General features: G+C 38.8%; 1 protein-coding gene across 5 annotated transcripts; it reads left to right on the forward strand.

Annotated features, from left to right (window-relative positions):
• Positions 1-100: 100 nt before the first annotated feature.
• Positions 101-7,598, forward strand: LOC120741428 (Golgi reassembly-stacking protein 1-like). Of its 5 annotated transcripts, none has more exons than XM_040044342.1 (9): positions 101-369; positions 911-991; positions 1,558-1,761; positions 2,531-2,617; positions 2,730-2,860; positions 2,962-3,106; positions 3,460-3,571; positions 3,663-3,785; positions 5,202-7,598. In XM_040044342.1, the coding sequence occupies exons 1-9, from the start codon at positions 304-306 to the stop codon at positions 5,432-5,434; spliced, it is 1,182 nt and encodes a 393-aa protein (XP_039900276.1). In that variant the 5' UTR covers positions 101-303; the 3' UTR covers positions 5,435-7,598. The 5 variants fall into 5 exon arrangements, with proteins under 5 accessions (XP_039900276.1, XP_039900273.1, XP_039900274.1 ...); XM_040044339.1 differs by having other exon boundaries at positions 104-369; positions 5,166-7,598; XM_040044340.1 differs by having other exon boundaries at positions 104-369; positions 2,962-3,100; positions 5,166-7,598.
• The last annotated feature ends 10,917 nt before the right edge of the window (positions 7,599-18,515 follow it).

Below are 18,515 nucleotides of genomic sequence, written 5' to 3' on the forward strand. Positions count from 1 at the left end.
ATTTTTTTTATGAATGAGCATGGCGTTATGTTTTGCTAAGCAACCGCGTAGAACACCCTGTAAAGGACGGCTAATCGAACTCAGCTTGCTTGCTGCGGATATAAAACTCGGGAAGAAGAAACTCGATTTTTCTGTCATCATTATTTATAAGCTTTGTCTGGCTCTCCAGCGCCTGCTGTCAACCTATCTCAGCTGCTGGCTAGCTAGCTTGTATGCGGAGTGTATGTACCAGTAATGACTCCTGAAATAAGTCTGCTTTAGTGACATTTAGTCAGAACTAGTAAAACGTAACTGCTGAAGGCAATGGGGCTACCGCAAAGCTCGTTACTGTCGGACGGAGGAGCTAATTGTGGATATCATGTCCACGGGGTACGTTAGAAAGTAGTGCAAGGTTACACGTCACGCGGTTTGTTAGTCCCTATAGCTCACTTTTCATACATTTTTTGCTTAGTGACTTGTTAACTGTGCTTTGAACCATAATTGCTGCTTTATCTATCTACGCAGAGCCTGACTGTAATTGACAGGTTATCGTGTAACTGTAGTTACTCGTGAGCTCAGCTTGAATGGTGTCCGCCCATGATGATGTTGAAGATGAGGTGGCATTTGGCACACTTCCAACCCGCGTGCCTTTGTTGGGAAATGGAATAGTTTAACAGTCACTATAGAAACTTTCTTTAGTTATGGCACGTTTCAAAGTTGCATATAACATATTAACCGCGCGAGAAAGCGGGTACCTCGTCTCATTGAGAAGTCCCAAATTTTGGACACTGCAATATCTTAGGTTGACACACGGGGGGCGATAATATCACTGTGCTGTTTGTCAGTCAAACCAAATGTCAAGTTTTCTGTTCTGTGTTTTAAATTATTATTAATATTTTTAATTATTTAAGTAATTTTCTTTTATTCTCAGGTTCAAGAGGACTCTCCTGCTCTGAAGGCTGGTCTGGAGCCTTTCTTTGACTTCATTCTCTCTATAGGAAACGCCCGACTTGTGAGTAGACTCCTGTGTCACTACACTCCTGGTTAAAATGAGTAACTAGGTGTCAAATATTGACTTCTTCTATCTTTATGACATTTCAGGTATGAATTGTAATTGAACATGATGAGTTGAGGACAAAATGAAAATGTCAAAAAAGCCCTGCAATGTAGCTGTGAATGTGGCATATATTCAATTGTATTTGAAAGTATGCTAAAAACTAAAACATTTTTAAATTCTAAACTTATTTTAAAAGGCGTTATGAAGCTGAATAACATATTTATAGATCTCAATCAACTGCATAGGACAAAAGCAAGTTGTAGTCTGTTTTGAAACCATCTTCAAGACCCATTTTTCTGTATATAAAGCAAAGTACTCGGCAGGTAGGACACAGCAGGCAAACACCGATTTCCATAATTTTGAGGTACTGCCTTTATGAGATAATCCAGTATTTTTCAGTGCTTTATTAATAACCTCATTTGGAAGAGTGGCAGTAATTACATTTCATGTTCTTTTTCATGAAAGAAAACGCATCTGCACAGTTGCAGCTGGAGTAGCCCTTTTTCCTTTTGTTTCTCCAGAATAAGGAAAACGACCTGCTGAAGGATCTTCTGAAGGCAAATGTGGAAAAAGCAGTCAAACTTGAAGTGTATAACTCCAAAACCCAGCGTGTGAGGGAGCTGGAGGTGACACCCAGTAACATGTGGGGCGGTCAGGGTTTGCTGGGGGCTAGTGTCCGCTTCTGCAGCTTTGAAGGAGCCAATGAGAATGTGTGGCATGTCTTGGTAAGTTAAATCTACCTGTCTTTGCTCAGGTTTCACCCTTTGCTGGTTACTGTAGGTTAAAGGCCTTTGCACACCGAATGTATGCGGAAAAATGGCTAAAATAATGATTTTAGCCATTTTTCCTAAAAAAAAGCCTGTTTTGGATCCAAACCTGCCGTATAACAGATAAACACAACAAAAGTCTTGCTTTGTGTGAAAAAATGAAGTTGAAAGAAAGAAAGAAATGATGAGCTGATTCTGATGTTTCTAAACAAGAAAAAGAAGAAAGTGAGAATCCGGGTTCATCCAATTCTCAGGCGAGGACAGCAGCAGGGAAAATTTCTTGGTTTGATCCAGGAGTTGAAGCTGTATCTTGACTGCTTTCTCTTTTTGGCAAAATTGCAACCACATCTGAGGACGTACAGAAATAATTTTAGAGAGCTGATTTAGCCGGAGCAGTGTCTGGCTGTCTGTCTGAGGTAAAATAGTATTATTTTTACTATTTCCATATCATTGCACATTCAGTACTGGTGCATACGCTGAGCAATGAGCACACTTGTTGCCAAATGCAGTGGTCTGATTGGTCAGATCTGTTTATTCCTATGTGGAAAAATATGAAAAATCGAGCTTGATCCGAACTATAAAAAAAATAAATCCTGCAAATTTGAATTGAACAGTTGCCTTAAGAATAAGTGAGTCTGAAAAAATCATTGCATTCTGTGTTCAAAGGCCTTAAAATTGCAAATGTTAATAATTTTGGTAGATTTTAGAATTTTTAAAAAACTTTTAGGAAGTGGAACCAAATTCTCCCGCCGCTCTCGCAGGCCTGGATGCATACAATGACTTCATAGTTGGAGCTGACCAAGTGTTACAAGATGTAAGATTTCTTGTCTTTTGCCTTTTATTCCAAATAAGAAATAATTGTTTTAACTAGCAGACATTATTAAAAGAAATAACAAAAACGTTATTTTTGTGTGAAACGTCTGCAGTCCGAGGATTTCTTTTCTTTGATTGAAGCCAACGAGGGGAAACCTTTGAAGCTTTTGGTGTACAACACTAAGACGGATCAGTGCCGAGAGGTAGTGGTGACTCCTAACGGAGCGTGGGGAGGCGAGGGAAGGTTGGCATTGATTTTTTTTTTTTAATCTTTATTTAAATCAAAGCATGTAGATAAATATTGCCATGTCAACACCCGTGGGTTTTTTTTCTCTATTTTTTTAGCTTAGGCTGTGGGATCGGCTATGGATACTTGCACAGAATTCCAACTCGTCCAGTTCAGCCTAACGCCCAGAATAAAAATGTTCTTCAACCAGTGCTCACTGGCAGCAGTGAAGAGGTAGTTGCAACTGAGCACACTGAGGTGAAGGTTGTTGTATCTTATTCTTGCTTATTTATTAAGCTGTGCAGGATGTAATGGCATCTATTGGTAGCAAGGGATCATGTTGAGAAGTACAAAAAGAATAATCTTTTTTATGGCTTAAAATGAGACCTACATATCTACTACAGGAGGGATCCACCTTCTACACTAGCTCAGTTTTTTTTCAGTCGGGGGTGACGACCTAGTATTCACTTACATTTTTAGAAGCGGAAGGTGAGGCCAGGTGTATTGACTTTGTTGCAATCTGCAACCTCACCACTAGATGCCACTGTATCCCACAAACTGCTCCTTTAACTGTAACTTGCTAGAGGTATTTGTGACCTCCAGTTTTCTCTCCTTAGGTGCTTTCTACCGATGAATGTAGCCCATCTACCGAAGCAGCACTGAATCAAAGTGAGAAAAGCATGCAAGATCAGTCTTTAATCTCAGCCACTCAGCAGCCACCAGACCGAGGTAACAGGATCACTTCAGGACATTTTCATCCATTTGACACATTATGCATTTTCACATGGAATAATGGGCATTTGCTTTGTACTTATTTCAGATGCTTTCACCATACTCGATGCAACGACTTCAGATTTATCAGCCACTGTTTCCACTAATGAGGAAGGCAGCAGCTCCATGTTTGCTAATTATGGAGATGACTCAGGTGATCAGAGTAGCTTGGGTAAGTACTTCATACGTGATTAAATTGTGTGGCTAAATAGAGCAATTACGTGTTTATGATGGCATCCCGATTGAGAAGAAAAATAAGCACGATTAAAACCAGCTATTGTTGACACGCCTCTCAGTTAAGGAGTCATTTAATGAGGTGGTTTTGTATTAGTCTCTTTTACTGCAGAATAAAACTACTCCAGCCAAACGTGTTAAGTGTTTTTTCACAGATATATGTTTTACAGCAGGTAAAGTGGTCTATACTGAACACTTCATTAGGTAATGGATTGGACCCCATTTTACCTTGAGAACATTTTTAATTCTTCATGGCAGAGATTAAACAAGGAGATGGAAACATTTGTCAGAGGTTTTGGTCCATATTGAGATGACAGCGTCACACAGTTGTTGCAGAATTGTGAAGTCCATTCGACTAAGATCTGGTGACTGGGGAGGCCATTTCAGTAAAATAAACTTATTGTCATGTTCAAGAAGGGAGTTTAAGATGACTGGAATGGCGCGTTATCGTCTCAGAAGCAGCCATCAGAAGGCGGGGGTACTGTACTGATACTAACGAGCCCAAAGCGTGCCAAGAAATTTCCCCCACCGTCACAACACCACCACCACCAGCAGCATGAACAAGGCAAAATGGATCCAAGCTTTCATGTTGTTTGCTACGGATTCTGACCCAACCAGCCGAATGTCACAGCAGAAGTGGAAACTCATCAGACCAGACAATATTTTTCAAAACCTCTATTGTACAGTTTTGATGAGCCTGTGTGAATTGTAGGATCAGTTTCCCATTCTTGGCTGACAAGAGTGGCCTTCAGCTGCTTCGAAGTTTGACACGTTGTACATTCACAGATGCTCTTCTGCATACGATGGTTGTAACAAGTTGTTATTTGAGTTGCTGTTGCCTTCCTGTCACCTTGAAGCACTTTAAATATTCTCATCTGGCATCAACAAGGCATTTTCAGCCAGAGGAGTGGTGCTCACTGGGTATTTTCCCTTTTACAGAGAATCATTTAAATCACCTTTCTTCTTCATTCTGATGCAGAGCTTGAACTTGAGCATATTGACCATGTCTATGGGTCTAAATGCACTGATTTCCATGTGCCATGTGATATCAGTTATCAAGAACTCAGTTAGCATTTTAAACAGTAGGTGCAGGTCAGCCCTTTCCATCAGTGGTCACGGTCTGAAATGCAGCAGTCTGAGCTTTGGTTATGTAATCTATTGAAGTACAAAAGTTATAAAAGGATGCTCAGGAGATTTTATCTTAATTATTGTTAAATATCTCCTTACAGACCAAGGAAGTTGAGCAATTTCTCATGGTTTCACCATCCATAACCTTAACAATATTGTATTATTCTTTTCTTTTTTTTTTATTTATTAGATTATTCATCTTTTGACCAAAGACCTTCATTTCCAGAGAAGCAAGGAGAACCAGACATCCAGGAACCTGAGCAGAAGCCCGGTATAGACCTGACTGCCAGCACTTCTCCTATCAGAGAGACTGCTGAAGACATGGCTGGCCTCAAAATTACCACCGAAAACCCGAGTATCACAACAATCCCCAAGGTACCAGATGCTAACTCTGAGCCCTTAAGCTCAGTTGAGGTTGTGAGCGAAGAGATGTTTGAGCCTGCTGGGCCAGGCAGTTAGCTGACTTTCATAAAGAATATTCAAGAGCACACCATGTTACAGAAAAGCTACCGTTAATGATTGTAAGCTGTTATCACTGGGGCTGTTTTTTTTTTTGTTTGTTTTTGTAAAAGAATTGCGTTTGCATACCAGTGCCACTGCTGCATGCTAAATTGCACATTTATGTTGACTTGAAATTCTAGGAATGCATACAGTTAATACAACATGAATGTATTCTGTAGTTTAGGCGTACTGTATGTTTCAACATCAAACAAGATGAAGCCTTAGTTAAGATGTCATGCTGCTTAAAACCATCCTGGTGTGCACATTAAAAGCCCAAGGTAAAAAATAATAATTACCCTTACCTTGTTGCTCTTACAATAACCACTGTAACACAGTACAAACACTGTAGATTAATGATGTTTGACTTAAGTGTCACACCTGGACTTTTTTTCCCTTTTTTAAAAAAGAGGTTTTAATTAAAGTTTGTTTTTACTTTCTCGTGGTTACTCGTACAGAAGGATTTAATCTCAGGCGTTTCCTATTTAAGCCTTTTTGCCTTTAATCTTGGTCAAAATCTTCTGTCTAATGTGAATGAGTGGGCCGTGTGTGACGCAGCTCTCTGATTGTTTTCTGTTTCTTCTCTTTTAATCGATTTTAGTTAGATCATGTCTCTGATTTGTATGGATGAATTGAAAATATACAGATATTTATAAATATATGTTCAAGATGAACCTCCATGAGTCTGTTTTGGTTTCTGTTCTTTCTTTTTTTTGGGCGGGGAGGTCCATGCTGTTGTTAAATCAAAATGTCATTAGACATATTTCCCTGTGTCTAATATGAGTCATGTCCACCCAGCGGAGTTCATATTTTGAGGCAGCAGATGTCAGCAAACACCTCACGATACATCTCCACTGAGCTAGAGCCAGTTTATCTCCCCTTGCAGCTCCTAAAATTCTGTCCAATCAGATTGCACATTTTCATATATTCAATGAGTCATAAGATGTTTCTGAACTTTTATTTTAATAAATCATATCTCATTCTTAGAATTATGCAGGAATTATTTATATTTGTTGTTTGATCCGGCTGCTTTCCTCTTCCTATTGAATTTGGATAATCCAGTCTTGCCATGAACAAATACCTGGTCAGTTTCAGGAACCTATTTAGCTGGAAAAGAAATAGTTTGAGGTTTCAGATATTAAACAATAGAAATTTACTGATGTGAACTTGAATGGTTATGTAGTCCATTATTTCCATTTCTTTAAACTGATCCTATATCCAGCAATCCGTGTGTGATCATACGTGGGCTCCAGAAGCTATTGATCAGAAAACAAAGCACAATTTATTTTCATCACTTTTTATTGCTAGATCAGGACAACCAAATATTCTTTGGAAGTATGCCAAAAGAAAAAATGTAAATAAATAAGCATTATTGGGAAGCTACAGTAGCAGACAGGGAATATGCCTCAATTATTTACCAGGGCACTCCAATCCTCCGCTGAAGAGGGGGATGGGCATGAAGGGAAAGAAAAGACTGTGCGTGGGGGGAAGAAAGACGAGAAGGAGATGGATTTGTCTTTTTTTTTTTTCTCCCCAGAATGAGAGCTGGAATGGCGTTCCTAAGGAAGCTTTCCTCTGGCACACCTGTGAATCTGTTGTATTTCTTATATAAATAGGAATTAACTTGGTGGCTTTGGATCCAGCTGCTGTTGGAGATTTAATAGCAGCAATTTGGACATCTCTCAGAAATGTCAGGCTTGTCAAATCAGCACGTTTTAAGTGCAGGGTTCGATGGTGTTTGCGGGTGTCCATTGTAAGTCTCACTCAGGAGGGGGAGATATGCTATTTCTTCTCTTCTATGTGAGGTTAGATGAAGCAGCCCAAGGCAAAAGCCAGCAGCTGCATGCCAGGAGGAGTGTAAGGAGGTGCCACCTCTGGAGGAACATGCCTTGCCTTCCTTTTTTCCTTTTTTTTTTTTTTTTTTTTTTTTTTCTTTTTCCCTGAGACTGTTTCAAAGGACGCTGTGACGCAGCTGAACCCACACGTCAGCTTAACTTTATCTCAACTCCTAAGAGGCTCGGCTCACAGGCACCAGCATAGTGCCCGTTGCCTCAGCCTATCGTTGCAGCATGACAAATTGTGAAACAGAATAACTACAGGGAAGGATGGATGGAAGGAAAGGATGGAAAAAGGTATAAATACAAGGGGGAAGAGAGTGAACATACAATTGGTGCATGCACGTTAGTCACACGTCTCCACATAATGCTGTTCCTGTGGCTCGGTTAATGTGCGGCGCTGTCACGTGAAGTAGGTCAGATTTGGATGTGTGGATGTTCAAGGGATATAAAATAAAGTGTAGCAATATAGTGACTTCTTAATGTAAAAAATAAAGATTAAATCCTAAAAACGGCTGCTTTTCTGTTCACGTGTGGTCACAAATCCACACCACGAACACGCACGTCAACTTCTATTTTCTGCTTTCAGCACCTTCCCACCCTAATCACAAATATTTTGTCGGGATGGAGACTATATTTGGAAGTGATGCGAGGTGTATTTGCATACATGCATCACGCGGTGTTCTTCACAGTGTGTTCTCTCAGAGCCTGGGAATAATCCTGGAAAGTGCCTGTGTGTCAGACCACCAATGTACAGGCTGTAATTACATTCATTCATGCAAGGGGACTGTCACTCTGAGGGGTCTGAATTCATTAGGAAGTTGTTTCCACCTCTTGCCGTCATTATCGACTGGCTTTATGCTTCTAATTGAGCAGGAGATTAGAATTGCTTCCAGTAAACATTACCGTAGATTTGCTTGTAAATTGTTGTTCCACACATACTTTAGCCCTTTGGACTGAAAGCAATCTTCTATAAACAAGTGGGTTATATTTCAACTTTAGCCTGCACTGTGTATATACCAGTCTTTGATGTGTACTGTAGAAAACTGACTAAGAGGCAATACTTTTTGGGGAGAAGTGGAAAGTAGTTTGGTTAAATCAAGGTACAATAACTACATGCAGAAGAAAATCCAGTATACTGCCCCAGTTAGGTGTCATGTCACACCAAATCTCCTTTAATGCACTTTGGAATTGATTTTTCAAATCCCTGGAATTTTACTAGAAGGGTTGAACACCCTTCTTCTACACAATCCCCTCATTATATGCTGGTGATGGAAAATGCCATCTATCACATTGGTCCAAACTCTCTTAAAGGTGTTTAACTGCGGGGCTACAAAAGCCGTACCATATTAGCCGCACCATTTGCATTCTGATCGAACCATTCAGTCAACCCATTGAAGAGACCACTCCCCTCAGGGCAGAAATGCTTCATCACTGGGTAAACATGATCAATTATAACAACTTCAAACTGATTCACAGTGGCTCTTTCCTTCAAGGAAACAAGACGTCCATATACACTAAACTGCATGTGAGCTTGAATTCTTCCCTTTAAAACTGCTGATCGTCCCATGATATGTTCCCATCCTTTTTCTCTCTGTTATTGTAGGGTGACTTCAGGTGACTGTTGCTATGATTTGGCTCTGTATAAACAAAAGGGAATTGGACTTAACTGAATCCTAAGGCATCATCTGCTGCCACTGGTATCTCAGAGATACACATGAGGCGATGTAGAGGAGCCCTCGTTCTTATTGGAAAGGGAGAAAGACTGTTTGTTGGTGGTTGTTGGAGAAAGTCAAAGGTTTTGTGCCCTGTTTGTTTTCACTTGTATTCCACTTTCACTCACTAATTAGATGTAGGCACTATTTAGATAAGCCTGGGCACTGAAAACTACAAGATTGGTTTAGGAACACAATATTATCTGGCCTATAGAAAAATAACATTTACCCACTTTTAAAAATTATTTATATCAATTTTTGTAAATACTTTTTAAAATGTATTTTTTTTTATTATATATTTTATTTTTGTATATTATTTTTAAATACTTTTTACAGTTTTATTTTTATTATTTATTTTATTGATTTATTTATTTTTAATGATGATGATTAGTTTTGTTTTTTTAACCCAGTGGGTTTAAATGTGAGGGGGGTTTAGCTGGGAGTGAGAAACCTGTGAGAATTCGTCCTAACACCATTGCCACAGGAAACCACGTGTGGAATCATTTTGAGACACTGGTGGTTTTGACAATCGGCAGCATTTCACACCTTTTGAATGAGACCAGGGTGATTACAAAGAGATGTGTGTGCAAATTTAAAAAAAGCTGCCATATTGCACCAAAAGTCAAAATATTTCACTTGTGATATTTTCCCAGTTTATGTGCACTAGATTTAGCTCAACATGAGTCTTTGCTGCTCTGAAACACAAGCAAAGGAAAGTAGGACAAAAGCAACTGACTTATTGTTGCATATTACAGCATATAATGCTAGTGAAAATGAAACAGTGAGTGTTAGAGAGAAAAATCATGTCAGCAATAAGAAAACCTAACATCCCTTATGTATGACTCATAACATAGGGGATGTTATGAGTCATAACATCCCCTATGTTTTTGGTTTTAAGAACTTTTGTGGAATTTTACCACCAGCCCCGTACTTCTACCTTGTTTCTGAGAAATGACAGTTATTAGTCACATGAACACAGGAGGTTGTTAGTCAGAAAAAAATAAAATAGCTGTTTAAAGAATTGTCAGTTTCACTGTTTTTCTGCTGAATTCCACAGACATGCTCACAGCTCTGTGCGGCTACAGGAAGTTCAAAACAAAAGTGCAGGTGTAATAGTACGGTCACCATGTTCATTCAGTGCATTAGAGTGCTAACCATTCCTGCAAAATTAAAGCAAATTAAAAAAAACGAGCTTAGAAATTATCATATTATAGCCAAGAAGCACTACGAGAGCACAAACCTCCTCCAAGACAGTTCACTGTAAAACTCTGTATATGTTCATTTTTCATTCATTTTCTTCTTTGTTATTGTAACACGTAGTTTTTAGAAGTTCGAGGTGGTGATAGTGCAGTAAAAACAAGCAAAAATGCAGGTTTGTGTAATTTTCCCTGTTGAAACCAGTTTTTAACATGCTCGACATAATTATTATTATTTATACACATGGATATGCTGCGTGTGTAGCATTCCTTTCATTGTTTAGTACAGTTCATTTAAATGCTTAATTTAAAAAAAACTTTTTGAAAAAGTTTGTTTTGTTTTCCCAAAAAAAAGCTTATTCAGAAACATACATGTTATAACCTGTTACTGTAATTCACACCACAAAATGGATAATAGGCATGTATTTGTGAATAACAATAAGCTTTTTACATAATAATTTTATACCACAGTATATTTTTAAGTAACTAGGCAAACAATGACAAGAAGAGTGGACACACAGGACAATATAGATGACAATAACAGAAACACATCAATTATATTGCACAAACCCTAGTATTGCACATGCCCTGACTGTCCTGAAATTGCACTGACCCATTATACTAATAGTTGTTTCCCTTTTTTTTTAATACACTAACTCTTTTTCACCTTCAATATAAAGCATGATTATTAAATATGATCACATGTTTGTGTGTCCCTCAGCCACCCTTTTAAATGACTCTTAAAGATGGGGAGACTTGTACTTTCCCTCACTGACAGTGGAAGACTATTCCAGAAGCTCACTCCCTGATATGACAGAGCATTCTGTGAAAAGGTGGTCTGTCTAAACGCCAATTCACAATCACCTCTAACAGTGGCTCGAGCCAGTTGAGACCCGGCAACACTGCTAGACTTTTGTTTAACAAAATCACTCATTGGTGGAGGCGCCAGACCATGTATAACTTTGTATATTAGACAGGCAGATTTAAATCATTACAAATTAGTAAAATTTAGAAACTTGTATTTATCGAAAATTTGACAATGGTGATATGAAAAAGGTTTCTTATCTAATATTTTCAATGCTCTTTTGTAGCATACCTCGATAACTTGTAATGCAATATTCAATATGAGCCAGTAATCGCTGCTGTGTCTGTTAATGATGTGCAGATATGTCTAAAGTTCTGTATAGGAAACATTCTTATTTCCTATTGTAAATTTTTAAGCATTTTTTTTTTTTATCAAAGTCTAAAGTAACAGGATACTTAACATCTCCATATATCATTCCCTACATGCCTTATATGGATTATTTCTATGTAGGACTTTTCCACTTGAAGCACTGCTTTCATTTTTTTTTATCATCTAATATGCACAGTGATGATGATGAATGCAACTTGGTGTTCAGCATCTTGCCCAAATATCCTTAGGTCCAAGGATATTTGGGCAAAATACTGGCATGGAGCTGAGAGCAGCCAGGGATCGAACCGATCTTCTCCGATTTGTAAATGACCAGCTATACCTCCTCTTTTAAAAAACTTTTTTAACAAACAAAACACTACTAAAAAAAACCTTCTCGGTTAGAGAGGGAATGATAAAATGACATGCAATCATACCACTCCATAGTGATGCCCAGTGAAAAGTTGGGGGCCTTCTGAGTGTTTATCAAAAACCTTCTGGACACCATAAAATTCTGCAGCAGTCCTTTTGGGAGTAAACAGATATTTAATCTTGTACAATTTCCAATGGTCCTGATGACAGCAGAACTAGAGATAAGGCAAAAAGGATGCCACAGCCATTAGGAAGATAAGTGAGGATGCCCTGCTTTATTTCCATTCTAATTGCCACTCAGCAGGGGTGAGGAGCTGGCCACACAAGACAGCACATGTTGTTCTTCCGCCAGGATGACCCCGCTGATACCAGGCCTAGACCCATCTGCTAGTGTGCCCGTCTCTGAACCTGAAGAGGAGATGCCACCTTTTTTGTTAGTCCTGCGTAAATATCAAAGACAAGACAATTTTTCAGTGCTTGACTTTTTAAATCACTACCAAATGTCTCCCTCAGGTGCATTAATTAGTTTTTCAACGTACTGAAAGTCCAGCTACTTTGATGTTAAGCCATAAGTCGTTCTCTAGCGGATGCTCATTCCATTTCTTTTTTTAAATGCAAATTTTGATTTTTCATTACGTTGTAATGACGTAACGTCCTGGGGGCACATCTTCAAAATTACTGCATCTGTTTTCATCATGCCAGAACATTTATATTTATAAAAATAGAGATTTCAGAGTCTGCAGCTTTTCTTGCTCCCGGTTTTCTCCCTTTCTTGTCTGACTGATCAGGAAGCCCATTTGTTCTGGTGAGCAGCAGATGAGGCAGAGGGATAAAGGTTTAGCTCAGCCTCTCACTCTGAATATGATCAGATGAAGAAACACGCCTTAGCGCGTTCCCTGCTGCTTTCCTGTGCCTGTGACATATTTGCTGTGACATCCCCACCACCACCCAGGCTTAGTTTTGACCCGATGAGGAGATGTCTCTTAGTGTTACGCTCATTTACTAGTTAACTATGACCCCACAGGGTAATGCATGCAGAGTTTTGGCCTCCTCAGTCACAGTATATAAACGTGGACATGCACACAGTATAACATACCATTTACAAATGCATGCATAGCCTGAAAAGCTATTTTCCGAGAATTAACCGGAATGTCAGAAACATAGGACAATGTTTTTATCATTCAGAAAATATAATATATCATCATAGTATTGTTAGGTAAGGCTGTGACACAACGGCACAACACAGCCTTTATCTAAGTGGCCTGCAGAGCTACAGACATATTAAAATCTCCTATTTATGTAAAACATAACACCTTCAATAGCATGATTTATCACCCTCTAACACAAACATCCGTTTTGGCCCTGCTCAGCATGTATGTGTGTGTTCACACATGTAAAAACACCACAGCCTGAATATGACAGCAGCAGCATTTGTGAAAAACATAAAAGCATCAATCTACCTGATAAAATGGGGTATGGGAAAAATAAGTATGTTCCTGCAGGGAAGAGCTGGCAGTATGATAGAGAGGAATGAAGTGTGTCAGCTTTTCGGAGCAAAATAGAAGCACCATCTTACTATGCCAGGGAGTGGGGGGATTAGAGGGAATGGTGACGCATACAGATTAAAAAATGTGGAAAAATGATTCTGTAGCTCTGTCAGAGGTGTGACGCTGAGTGAGGGCAAGCGAAGAACTGCCTATCTGCCTCTTCAATTCTAAATCTTTCATGTTGGAAAATAAACCAATTTAAATAATTCACTTTGCACATAAAATATGAAACATTCAGCGCATTTATTCTGTTAAAAAAGAACATTGCTCGGAATCTGGTAGACATACATTATGTTGAATGTGTCATAAATACACATAAAAAAAACCCCAAAAAACCTGTCTTGAGTTCTCTGATCTCTTGGCTCGTTCAGTAGCACAGGATCAAACAGCAGAATATCTGAGAAATCCCTTCAAAGCTTTCATGATTATTTTTGGAGTAACTGTTGTTTAGTAATGCTGGGTTTTGCTTGCTGTGGTTCTGTGTGCCACATTATTTTCACAAAACCTGAGCCCACAGATACAGAGGGTGTAATAACATTCATACAGAGCGGGGAGGGGGTGAGAATTGACAGGGGACGTGCAGAGGAGCATTTGAAAACAATGGCAAAAAGTGGAAAATCGTTTGCGGGAGTGTGTGTGTGTCTGTGTACTAAAGTGAAAATGTGCTGTTATCAGGTTAGGCCAGAGCCACATTCCCCAATAGCAGCTGAGCTGCACAAACACTCGGCACCCCCTTGAGATTCCCTTTTTTGTAATCACTTTGCAGAGCAGGGCGATGCTGCATGTGCTTTTCTCCCGCTCTCTGAAAGCTTTACGTCCATCTTCCTCCTGCGTTTAAATGGTCCGACTTCTCTCAAGAGCTTTTCCATTAAACGTTTGTTCGGGTTACTAATGTAACCATGAATTTCATTTGTTATGCATCTCATTAAGCTGCTGTTAGAAGAGCTATCAGTTGATGACATTAACCATCTGTCATAATAATAGTCTCTATGAATGGGTAGGTTTTGCATTGGCGGATAGCATTATTCAGCTTTCCAGAGTCCATGGGGGACAGGAAGAGGCCCATATACACCAAAGGCTATATTTACCCAGTGAAATGCAAACAGAAATGGCAGTGGGTTCAGGTTGCTGCCTCCACCTGTGACTGCAATTACTGTGGAAGATAGAGATCAGTGCACTCAGGTGACTCAAAAACGGCTGGACAATCACTTATCTGGTTGTGAGTCATCAGGAGCCCAGGCTGTCAACACCAGTCCATCAGCTGGAAGGAACATTGCGTTTATGTTTGTGGCTTCTGGATGCGCATGAATCTGCGTTTGCTTGTGTGCACATATGTGTGGGTGGGATGTTTTGAAAGTGCTGATGGCAAGTTAGCACAATGGTTATCTAGTGTCCTTTGACAATGTGACTGTGGTCTTTTTAGTGTTTTCGCCCTGCCTGGGGATGCATGTGTCTCACAAAAATGAAGATGAAGACACAAAGCTCTGGGAGGAGTGTTACATTGATTTAGAGGTGAATATCTCCTTAGTACATTGTGTTCTCTGCGTGCTCTTTAGTAGACAGGACTCCATCATATATAGTGAAAAGGTTAATTAATACCTTAGCATTACCTTAATCACTCTTTGTCATCTTAATTAGTCTTTCTGTCTGTAAAAGCCAGGAAACTCAGACAAGCTGATTTAATTATTCAAAATTTATAAAAGAAAGAATGCATGGTTCATGCATAAGTTCAATATTTTGAATTAAGTGGAGCTTTCCAGTGCAAAAAACACTGTAACAAGCCCTCTCTATAGCATAGCAATACTGTGTTCTGTCTTTATGCTTTTGAATAATTACTTAAACATTACTGCTTCCAGCAGACCAAAATGCGTGCTTTAATTGATTACCATGTCCCTGTCCCCATGGCAACTAGAAATTACCAGAAGGACATAATCATAGGGTTCTGCAAGATATCTTGAAATCTATGGAACTGCTACTTTTTTTAACCTTCCCCTGTTATATCCAGTTACACTGATTGAGCAGTTGCTTTGTTTTTAAGGGTTGACCTGTACTGCGCTATATCAGCAAAGTACACAACCTCCTGAAAGAAGTAGAAAAAGATGGAGATATAGGTGTTGATGGGGTGTAGCAAGTTTTTTTTCTTTCCAACCATAATGTAGCTCATTTGGTAGGCGTGACTTCAGCACTTTGCCCTGAAGTTAGCCAGCTGGCAGCTGCTGATTTTTCTCTTCCTTTCCACTGCTAAATTGCTGCCCTAGATTCCCACCCTGACATTTCAAGCAGCATAGAATTCCAGTTTGATACGTGAAACCAAACCCATACTCATGTATGCAGTCTTTACCAGCACTTACAGTGTAATGATGTCTGATGATACATTTAAATTCATAAAGTGAGGGTAGAGCACTTACACAAAAGAAAGCCTCACAAAGTAGCATTCTTCTGTCCACAAAAGCTGACAGAATAATTGAAGACCTTGTCTTCCCAATATCTGAAAAATTAACTATTTTGCTTTTTGTCTTGTGTGTCATAAATTGATGTTAAGGCATTAACAGCTCCAAAATGCCGCATTTTTCCAGACTTAAGCTTTGAAAAATCTGAAACAGTAGAAAAGTATTCAATATACACAACATAAACTGCTACTTTATTAAAAATTAATTATATTCAGCATTACATTTCTAATTCCATCCTTGACCACATTTCCCATTGCACTCTGGTTGCATCCAACTCCCTTCCTCTCCTGACCCACTGGTAACCTCTGAAGGCTGTTCTTGTCTGAAACAATCAACTGATCGAAAAGGATAAGTAGGATCCATTTACGTTCAAGTAATGGCCTTTGGCAGATTAAAGTGGTCTTACTTACTGCATGCTCTACAGTGGTGAGAGGCTTTTGGACAAGACAAGTGAACAATCATGTGGCTAAAAATGGAGCATAATGAGCTGGATGAGAAATCAGAGGGTTCGAAGCTTCTTAAATGAGGTGCTAAAGATTCTCTATATTTTATAATACAAATGTAAATGCCATATATCTGCCACACATTTCACATTTGGTTTCCTTTACAAGAATCAGATGAATGAAAATATTACTATCAATACAGTAAAATCCAACATATAGACTAAAGACCAGCTAGTTAGTTTAATTTAGCACATGCATCAAAAACAGTTCCTGGTATCAAAGTGTCTTGTGTAATTCATGTGCTTTAAAAGAAATTAATCAACATTTTGGGAAGATTTTTAATATGAATCATAGTGTTAGACCAGGGGTGTCGAACTTCAGACCTTGAGGGCCGGTGTCCTGTAGGTTTTAGATAACACCCTTGAGTCAACACACCTGAATCAAATGATTCGTTCATTAATAGGCCTCTGAAGAACTTCAAAACATGTTGAGGAGGTCATTTAGCCATTTAAATCAGCTGTGATGGATCAAGGACACATCTAAAACCTGCAGGACACCAGCCCTCGACACCTGTGTGTTAGACCATAAGATAAAAACAACTCTCATACACAGCTAGCAGTGTCTTATATATAGCTAGCAGTTGACCAGCTTGGCTTGCTCTGGGTGACTTTTACAGAAAAGTAAGGCACCTGTCTGCTTGCACAGCTACAGCCTTTTTTTACAGAAGCATGGGCACACCCATGAAAACAGCAAGCGCTATACATCTTCAGTGGCTTGTCAAACAGACAAAAACAGAGAAAGCCCAGAGACGATAGCCAACTACAGCCATGAGATGGCAGTCATTTAAAGGATGGATACAAACAGGCAATACATTTCATAACAGAGCTTTTTCTGGCATGTGTGGAGAGAGATTGTGTTGACTTTATTAGTTTTGTACTGATGTTTATTTTTATATTTCACTGGGCAAGCACTGCCTGCCTTGCTTGCCCTAAAAGAATGCCACCTGCACAGCAGGAAAACACAATTAAAGGCATTACAAACTCTGTTTTTTCACCTCCATCATACAATTCGATAAACTGTTTCTTCATGCAGATAAATAGATCAAGTCACTTGTGCTCATACATTAAATGACAAGCCATTAACTTCAGTTCTGTCATGTGTAGGTATATGAGAAGTAATTAAGCATTAATAAGAGGTTTGCAAACTCAGGCAGAAATAGATCCAGGTGTAGAAAGAGGTTCAAAACAGATGCTTTCAAAGTTGTATTCCAGTAAAAAACAAAACAAAACAAAACAAAAAAAGCAAAGAGTCAGTTTCCTTTTATGATGCAAAAAGACCTCAGCTGGCTTTCATGTAGTTAATTATGCAAATTATGATGTTGTTTATTTACCTTGGGAATTTGTTTGTAATATGTCTAAAACATGTAAGATGTTTTTGACATTTCATCTTTATACTCATAGCAACCAAACTAATTAAACTAAAAAAACGAAACTAATTAAATTCATATATGGAAGTTATGCTCTATGAAAAAATATGGGTTATTTACCCCCTGCTTATTTGCCCCTATGATTGGATTTGTCTTCTTTGATAATGTTGCTTTCAGACTGCTGCCAGGAGCTTTTATCTATCTGCAATTCAGTGTGGACTAAAGGATCCTTTTATCTTCCCTGCTGACTTAATAATAACATGACTGTAATGTCTACTCATCACCACACACATGAGAACACTGACATGGAAAAGTTAATCCACATCTTTGGCTCAAACGTGTGTAGTGTATTGTATTGTAAGTATTGTTTGGGACAAGAAGCCAAAGATATGGTCTTACTATGAAGCAGCAAAAGACAAACAATCTGAATACACTCTTCCTTTAAAAATGCTGGGATAGCTGAATATGTTTCTGCAGAGCTTGGCATTTTAACTCATGTTTTAAGCAATCTCTCAGCAGATGTATATCTAGTGTCCAATGATATCCCTCAAGCCACGTTTTCCCATTTTTTCCAGTCCTCATTGTCAGTTTTATGTCTTTGTCAAATGCAGAATTTACTTAAAATCTATATTATTTTTTTAAATGAGCATGTAGCAGTGTAGCATTATGGGTAACACTGTACAATAATGCCTCTTCGAATTCAGATATTAATATCTGACTCACAGTCAAGACAGAAACACCCAAACAAATAGAAATAACAGAGGAAGTATACATGAATTTATAGACTCCATCTGCCATGATGCTTTGCTCTGCGTGAGAAGTCCTGTGCCAAGAATTAAAAAGCTATCATAACACCGCTGCAGAAGAACATATAATTAAGCTCTTCT

This window comes from Simochromis diagramma, unplaced genomic scaffold (genome assembly GCF_900408965.1).
Source record: "Simochromis diagramma unplaced genomic scaffold, fSimDia1.1 OVJJ01000602.1, whole genome shotgun sequence".
Classification (NCBI taxonomy): Eukaryota; Metazoa; Chordata; class Actinopteri; order Cichliformes; family Cichlidae; genus Simochromis; species Simochromis diagramma.

What these genes read in the sequence shown, in the direction of transcription:
- LOC120741428 (XM_040044339.1), top strand. Translation starts at nt 304, where the DNA reads ATGGGGCTACCGCAAAGCTCGTTACTGTCGGACGGAGGAGCTAATTGT. An exon ending in AGAATGTGTGGCATGTCTTG is followed by an intron (nt 1,762 to 2,530) that starts GTAAGTTAAATC and finishes AAAAACTTTTAG; the next exon opens with GAAGTGGAACCAAATTCTCC. An exon ending in GCGTGGGGAGGCGAGGGAAG is followed by an intron (nt 2,861 to 2,961) that starts GTTGGCATTGAT and finishes CTATTTTTTTAG; the next exon opens with CTTAGGCTGTGGGATCGGCT.